Source organism: Glycine soja, chromosome 12, assembly GCF_004193775.1.
Source record: "Glycine soja cultivar W05 chromosome 12, ASM419377v2, whole genome shotgun sequence".
NCBI classification, from domain to species: Eukaryota; Viridiplantae; Streptophyta; class Magnoliopsida; order Fabales; family Fabaceae; genus Glycine; species Glycine soja.
Window position 1 is genome coordinate 12,835,061 of NC_041013.1, and position 8,883 is coordinate 12,843,943.

General features: G+C 33.9%; 1 protein-coding gene across 1 annotated transcript; it reads right to left on the reverse strand.

The window, feature by feature from the left end:
- Window positions 1–344: 344 nt before the first annotated feature.
- On the reverse strand, window positions 345–3,065 carry LOC114378345. The gene has a single exon (XM_028336923.1). The coding sequence runs from the start codon at window positions 2,950–2,952 to the stop codon at window positions 532–534; it is 2,421 nt and encodes an 806-aa protein (XP_028192724.1). The 5' UTR covers window positions 2,953–3,065; the 3' UTR covers window positions 345–531.
- Between the last annotated feature and the right edge of the window lie 5,818 nt (window positions 3,066–8,883).

Below are 8,883 nucleotides of genomic sequence, written 5' to 3' on the forward strand. Positions count from 1 at the left end.
GTGAATGTAATGGATTTAGTTTGAAATTAACACCTAAAGGATATACTAACAACCTTCACATAACAGCATACAGTTTAAAACTCTACCAAAAAGGATCTACTAAGAACCTTCACAGAAGACTGGAGATGCACAGCACTCCACCAAATTCAATAATTCAGTAAATCAATAATTAACCAGGCAAAATATCACAAATGAATGTTTCAAGTTAGTATTTCTATAATTCTATCTAATTACATTTTCCCAATAAGATATAACTTAGTCAGCAAAAGATGAAATGTCAACTGGAACTGAGCATGAAACAACAGAATTAAGATTGGTGGCAAAGAATAAATAAGAACATCATAGAAATGTGAAACACAGAAAATAAGTTTCCATAATTTATGACTTGATCTCAGACAATTCAAGGTAAGAATTACCCTAGTTAAAGGTCTCATAAACCTCTGTACATTATAATTTATAAACATAAACAACCTGCAGCTTTGAACTTGGTGTGAACAGATTTAAAAGTGCTACCGAAAAAGCTAAACCTTACTAAGCAGTTTCTCCTTCAGTTGTTGGAACACATTCGATAGGATCAGAAACTTTACATTCAATGGAATCAGAAACCTTGCATTCAATGGGATCAGATTCAATGTGATCAGAAACCTTGCATTCAATGGGATCAGAAACCCTGCATTCAATGGGATCAGAAACCTTGTGATTAGCATTCACTTCATTCAAATGTTTTACTTGGTCCTCCAAAACCAGCAACCTCTCACTTAGGGATTCAACTGCACTCCTATGAGCTTCAAATTTATCAAACCAAGTGGACTCAAAATCTGTAGTCTTCTTTTCAAAATCTATCATGAAATCTCTCAACTTTGCCCTTTCTTCTGCTTCCTTCTTCAGACGTTCCCTTTCCACCTCCACCGCAGTCAAAACAAGGCCCCCAGACCCAGGAAGATCTTTATAAAGTGGTTCATTATCACCTTGAGGACATTGTGCTCTATATTCAGCAAAAGCCTTCCGTGTTTCTTTCAAGGCTTTTCTGTAGCCATCAACAAGACTTTGCATCATATAAAGTTCCTTCTCGAACCGATATACCTCAATCTGTCTTTTCTGAGCCTCTTCTAACTTTGCCTTATGCAAATGCTCAATCATGTTATCTCGCTTCTGGAGCTCATTAATCAAGAGTTGCTGATTCATTGTAGATTCTTCGCAAGCCTGATCTTTTGTTGCAAACATCATTCTAGCTTTCCCCATCCAATGTTCCATCTGTTCTATGCACGTTTCAAAGTCCATTGGCTTGGAGTTCCACGGGCTATCACCTCTCAGCCGCTTGTTACTGCCATTCAGAGAATGATGATTATCCAGGCCAAGGTTGTCTCTCTTGTGACCATTACCAAAAAGTGATGAACCAGAAATCATCTGGGGCTCATCCCTGGACGACAGAAAATCTCCCACCGGATTGTCACGGAGATCAATCCCAGAACCAAAAGGCATTTGCCCAGCTTCCATAACTTGAATGAGACCCCCATTCCCAGAAGACATCCCCTCCATAGGAATACACTTGGGCGAGAGATGGAACCCGCCCTCATGCTCATCCTCTTCACCATCCTCCTCTTCTTCCTCCTCCTCCACCTCCTCTTGTTCCTGCACATCTTCTCCATCGTCCTCTCTCACTTGTTCAAACTCCACACCCTTCACATCACCACCATGACAAGGCCGCAAAAATGGCTCCCCCACACAGTTCTTCTGATCCAAAAGCCACATTCCAGGCATATCCTCCTCCTTAGACTGCTCAAAACCCACATCCATCATCTGCTCCTCTCCACCCTGCTCCTTCTCAACTTCAACCCTCTCAACATTATTATCTTGCCCGAGACTCAACTCAATGCGGTGCTCCTCCAACTCCTGAACCTGCCCCTCATCAATCTCACCCATCTTCACGTCCCCATTTGCATCCACCTCTTCCTTCAACCCCTCCTCCTCTTCTTCATCCTCCTCCTCCTCTCCCTCCTCCTTCACATCATTATCCTCTTCCACCACCTCCTCTGTCACCTCAACCCCCTCCTTCAACAACTCCTCATGCTGAGTCTTAATCAAATGCTGCAAATGTGACGCGTAGTAACAACTCACCAGCTGCGGCGCCTTCAATTCCTTCTCCACCATAAACCATATAATCCCTGCCCAATCAACCTTCTCGAAATTCCCATCCTTGATCAAACTCAACCACCCCAAAACATCATTAGGCATGATGTAAGCTTCATCATCATGCAGAAGCATCCAACTATACACCACCTCCTCAACAAACGCTATAGATTCCGCGGAGTCTATCGAATCTGCGGTGGCACCACCACCGCAACCAGTCTTCTTCACCGGAAGCTTCAAGGCGCGGCCTAGATCGGCGCGGTTCACATTGATCCTAACCCCGTTGACGTAGCTGCACCGACTGGTGGGGACGTAGCTCGCGATGAGCTGGGCGAGGAGATCGCCGCGGAGCCCCGAATCGAGCTCGACGTGGACGAAGTCCCAGAGCCCCAGCCGCTGCAAGAGGCTCTGGTGCCTCTCGAAATCGAGGGTTTTTGCTGGAGTGAAAGGAATGGGCTTTAGGGTTGCGACGATTACCTGGAGCTTCTCGCGAGACCTTCTCTCTAGCGCGGTTCTCTTCGGGCCTTTCTTCCGCTTCGTCGTGCGTCTGGTGGTGGTGCCGCCGCCGCCGCCAGTCGCAGCGCCGGTGGAGGCGTCGGGCTCGGGGTCGTCGTCGACGACGGTGAGGGTGGTGGGGATCGGGCCTTGCATGGTAGAATCTTGGTCTTGGTTAGGATTGGGGGAATTAGGATCGGGGAGGGTTAGGGTTTCGGAGAATTGGGGGTCGGGGTGTAGTGGTGGTTGTTGTGGGCATTGTTCGGGGATGGCGTTGGGGCTTAGGGTTTCGTCGGGGATTTCAGTCTCAGAGATTGGGTTGGTCATGGTGAGAAATGAGAGGGAAGAGGGTGGGAGTGAGGTGACAGGGAGAACGAAGGCACGGGTTTGATATTTGGAAGAGAGGGGGGATTGGAGTCGATAGTCAATTTTATGCTCTTTGATTGGGAATAGTTTGACCCATTGGGCCTGGGATGTTTAGTCTGGTCTCTCTTGAAGTATTTTGTTTCTTGCTCCCTCACTCATACTCAAAGGGTGTTTGTTATTTGGTTTAATTTGATTTTTTTTTTATCAAGAATACATCAGAACTAAATTTATAAAATATAAGTAGTTTGGTTTCACTAAGTTTTATTTAAAATAAAATTTAAATTAATATTTTATAGTTTGATTCGGTTTTAATTTTTATTAAAATATTATTTTATTAAAATTTATATTTTTTTTTTCATCTTTTAAATTGAATTACGTTAAAAAAATTAATAATAATAATCTATGAAACTTATTATTATGTTAAATCTTGTACAAGATAAATTTGTCAAATTTTTATTTATTTTAAACTAAACATATATTTAAAAAGTTGTATGAAAAAGAAAGCGATATATATTGTATATGTTTTATATACATGACACTATAAAATAATGTAAAACTCAAGTGATATAAACATAAAATACATAACACTAAAGTAATATAAGTGTTGCAATTTGATTTGGTTTCAAAAACATAAACCGCAAATTGAACTGAACCAATCAATATGAGAAAAAAATTATCCAAAAAGAATCAATTTGGTTTGGTTTTCGATTTTTGTGAGCGGCTTTTTCGATTTTTATTTTGGATTGATTTGGATTTGAACACCCCTACTCACACTATGTTATGCTGTGCAAAATTACAAACCTCGAGTTTTAGTTTTTTTTTAAGGCTTAATGTCATTTTTGGTCCATTAAGTTTCATACTTATTTCGCTTTGGTACATTAATTAAGTGTTAAACATTTAATTTTGGTCCTTTATTTTTTTTTAAATGTATCACTTTTGTACATTCTTGCGCTTTCCGTCAAAAACATTTGAGTCTCATTAACATTTAAATTTTGAAATCATTAATTTAAAATAGTGATGGCTAAAAACCACCACTATGTATCATAATATTTTAAAAAATATATATATAAACCAACACAGAACAATCTCACTGATGATTAAGATGCCCATATCAAAAGAAAAAAAATCAGATTCCATTTTACAATTCCAAATGCAAACCAAAATCCTAAACCATATCTCAGTAAAAAAATCAAAATTTTATAATCAATCAAAACCCTCCAAAATCACATTGAATACATTGTTCAATCAACAAACCATAAACCCTTAATCTTCAAACCCTCCCAATTCGTTGCTTGCCCAACAACACCCCTCAGGTCTTTGAACCCATCACTAAGAAACAATAGCAACTGCATCTTACCAAATGCCACCATCATCAACAAAGGTCTTAATTTGCATCATAAGGAGATGACTTGTGTCACGCACACTTACAACAAAACAATAATAATCTTAATTAGATTTGCGATCTTAAAGTTACACGAGGCAGTGTTGGTAGCTTGGAAGGTCCCGTGTGCGGATATATGGTTGTAGGGGGGAATGGATGAAGGTGGCGGTGGTGCATGCCAACGACGGTGGGTTGCAGATCCTCAATATCACACACAACCCCAAGCCTTATTTCATTAATGGAAGATTTGGTGATGGTGACAGTGGAAGATGATTATAGTGGTGCGAGGAGGCACAAATCTGGTCTCGAGTGATGATTGGTTGTTAATGGTGGACGTGTTGGTGTAGGAGCAGTGCATTCACTAGTGATGGTGTTGTGGTGTCATGTGCGCTACATTCAGGTTGTCAGGGGTGTGCGTGAAAGTGGATCTGAGAGGGCACGGAAATCTAGGTTTTGTGTTTGGGATCTGGGTTTGAATGATGGTGGTGTTCAAAGAAGAAGATTTCTTTATTTGATCTTGAAATAAAATTAAGATAGTGGCAACTTTTAGCCACCACAATGTTAAATTGATTATTTTAAATTTAAAACACTAATGAACAATAACGTTGTTAACAAAAAATTGGAAAAAGGACCAATACAAAACATTTGAAAACATAAAGGACCAAAGTTGAATGTTTAAAACTTAATGTATAAAAACGAAACAAGTGTGAAACTTAATAGACCAAAAGTGACATTAAGCCTTTTTTTTAACTATCACTTCGGCACTCAAAAGTGTATTTCACATTCACTTAGCATTTGGTTTAAATGGATGAATTTGTGCTGAAAGTGAATTCACTTGAATTGGGGTCAAAAGGGTGGGGTGAGGATATTTGGTGGGTGTGAAAGGGAGATGAAAGTTTTTAAAAATTGGTGGGACCCATGCCTTTAAACTTTTACCCTAAATTGAGATGAAATGGGATGAAAGACACTACTCGGGAGGGCATTTGCTCCATTTCTTTTTATTCTTTTTTATAAGTGCTTCATTATTATTTTATTTACTTTTTTCATTTATTATTTACCTACAACTTTAATTTAAATCTTTCATGTCTTTTACATTATCTTTCATCTCAATCAAATAACTTCACTTTTCACTCTCTTTCACCTCTTTTCATTCTTTTTCATTCCTCACACTTTCATCCCTTTTCATACCAAAGAGTGTGTTTAAAGAAAGGGAGAAGACAAATAAAGAAGAAATAAGGGATAGGTCTCTTACCTTCTACACTATTTTTAATTTAAGTATTTTTTTTCTATTTTCATCTCCTCTGTTTCCATCGTCTCAACTAAACACACTCTAAAAGCATAAAAAATATCATTTAGGTCTCTAAAAGTGTAATTTGTTAGTCACTTTATTCCAGTTGTTAAAAAGTCTTTTGTTAAATTTAATGTTCGTGACTATGTGACACAATATTTGCCTACGTGACAATTGACGATGGACACGTGGATGAAATGTGAAAAATTGATGCATACATGGTAGTTGTTAGTATACACGTGGCAATCTAGTCAGGGACCAAAATGATAGTAATCGAATCATCACTTGTCTTTCACGTGTACACTATCAATTGTCATGTGTCATCTACTGACTGCTATGTATGTAGGCAAATAGTGTGTCACGTTGTGTAGGCACGAGCATTAAATTTAAAGAATTTTTTAAACAATGGACTAAAGTGACAAATAAATTACACTTTCAGTGTACCTAAATGACATTTTGATACTTTTAGAGGCCTAAATGCCAGTAAATTATATTTTTGAGGAACAAAGTGATAGTTTACCTTTTTCGTGGATAAATGTAGAGGAAAACAATCCTCTAAACCAATAATCAATTAAAATTGACTAGGAAAACCTTGTCCTAGTGTGTATGTTTTTTCATGGATGAATGTAAGGGGAATAACCCCCTAAACCAAGAATAAATTAAAATTCATTAAAATAAGAAGTAACTATCCAAAAGGAGAGTCTCAAAATAGAAGAAGAAGAAGTAATAAGACTAATGCTCAATGTGATATCGATGAAATGACATGGAAAGGATGGAGAAAAGATGGAAGAGTAAAACACATGATGGATTTGGATGATTTGGTAAAGCAAAAATAGCGTAGAGTTTTTATAAAATTGAGTGTAGCCTATAAAGAAATTTATTCAAACAAGTCCTATGTAATTATGGTGGAAGAAAGCACATAGAAAATAATTGAAAGCAAAAATAATCCTTGAGAATTTTTTTTTTCCATGGAGGTGATCCTGTTCAAGACACGGTCAGGCACTGAATGTGAACACCTTTCCTAGTGGAAACTCCAGAATTTTATTTTTTTTTGATAAAATTGTTTGTACATAGTCAACTTTAAGTTTAATCTATATATTTTAATATAAAGATTTATAATAATTTATATGCGGTTAACTAATATATAAAAATATATTTCAAATATAGTTTAGAAAAGATAAAATAATATTTTTAAAAATTATATTCACATTGATTGTAAATAAAAGTATATCATGATAACAATTAAATGGTAAGTAATAAAATGATTTTAAAATATCAAAATATTTTTTTGTTTGTTTTTCAAGTGTAAACCAAACATTATATAATACAAATGATATGTTAATACATTTTACGTTATTGTGTTCGATATCTAAGCATATCAAAATTTGTAAAAAAATATCTTATATCAAATGATATACAACACAAAATTTCTTGTGTCGTGTTCAAATAGTTAAATAACAAACAATACAAAAAATTACTCAACTATTTGTATGATGTGACTAAATTTATTATATATTCTATATTATTTTGTCTATGTTGTATTTTTATATGTTTCAAACAAAACTTATGTTACAAACATGGTTGCTATTGTTGGGATGCTTACGGTGTCTTAATTGCATTCATTCCTTAATTAACCACACTCGTCTATAATTATATAAGAACTATTCGGCCTTATCATGTGTTGTCAAGACAATATAAAATAACTTATCCTATACATAGTTTAGTGGACAATGAACAACCCAAATGAAATAAATTGAAATTTACCTTGATATCTTTTAATATTAATTATCTTAATATAATTTATATTATCATTATATATTACAAAATAATATATATTGTTATATAATTTAATATATATTATAATTATTATAAATATATATCATAAATATTATATATATATATATATATATATATACTATAAATATATATTATATTATAAACATATATCATGAATATAGTGTTATTATATTGTTAGGAAATCAATTGGCTAGAACAAATAAAACTTGAAATCAAAACATCAATATGTAAATAGAAAAACAAATTACAATTAGATGTTGGATGGTTATTAGATGAGAGACAATTTTCGTAAAAAAATAAAAGTTAAAAAATATATTTTTTGTTCTTGTTATTATGAATAATATATTTGTGGTTATTCATATTTTTCATTATCTTTCTTTATTTGTATTAATCTTTTGTAATTTTTCCAACTATATTTTGCACCTATAAATAGATTACTCTTATTGGGAAAAATATACACAATTCTCATTTTCTATAAACTTTTGTAGTCTCTTCTTCTTTACTTTTCTCTCTATTTTTTTGTTCTAATTTATATTTTATTTAACACGTTATTAGTACAATTGTCTTTCTTCCACGAGTTGTTGACAATTGGTATTAAAACTTACAAGGAGAAGTTATGTAAAAAAATTGATTCGAGAAAATTATTTTTTTAAATTCATATTTCAAGTTCTGATTTTTTCTCTCTAATTTCATTATTCATATTATGAATTTGGTAGAATATTTGTATTTTATTTACCTAATTGTGAATTTTATGATTTGAGAGTCTTGAAGACTCTATTTTAGAAGGAAATTTTTAGAATATTTTTCTTACCCAAAGTGAGAAAATAATGCAAAAGTGAAAATAAGAGAATAGTTTTTCTCATTCAAAGAGAGAAAATAATGTTGTAATGGTTGAAGTTTGTGAATTTTGTTATAATTTGATCTTGCGCATTTGAAAGTCATATTTTTTTGAGTTCACATTTCAAGGTAAGACTATTCTCGTCTTCCTACTCATATTATTTATAATTATGATGTGTATAGTTATATTATTTACATAAATGTAAAATTTATTTAGACATAATGTATCTTGAAGACACTTTGAAATAAAGAAATTCTAATAATATTTTTGCAAAAGGTCCTAAAGACCTTATCAAAGAAAGAAATTTGAATATTTTTCTTTTTACTCATCGGAAGTGGGAAAATAATACAAAAAGTGAAAAATAGAGAATTTTTCATTCTTGAAGAATGAGAATAAAAAAAAGATTGATTTGAAGTGAGAAAATAGTGCAAAAAATATGAAAAATAAAGAAATTTCATTCTTAAAGAATGAAAATATAAAAGATTGATTCTTTCTCACTAAAAGTGGAAAGATATTTGAAAAAAAAAAGAATTTTCATTCTTTAAGAATGTGACATTTTACCATTTTATGAAAATCTTTATTTCTATA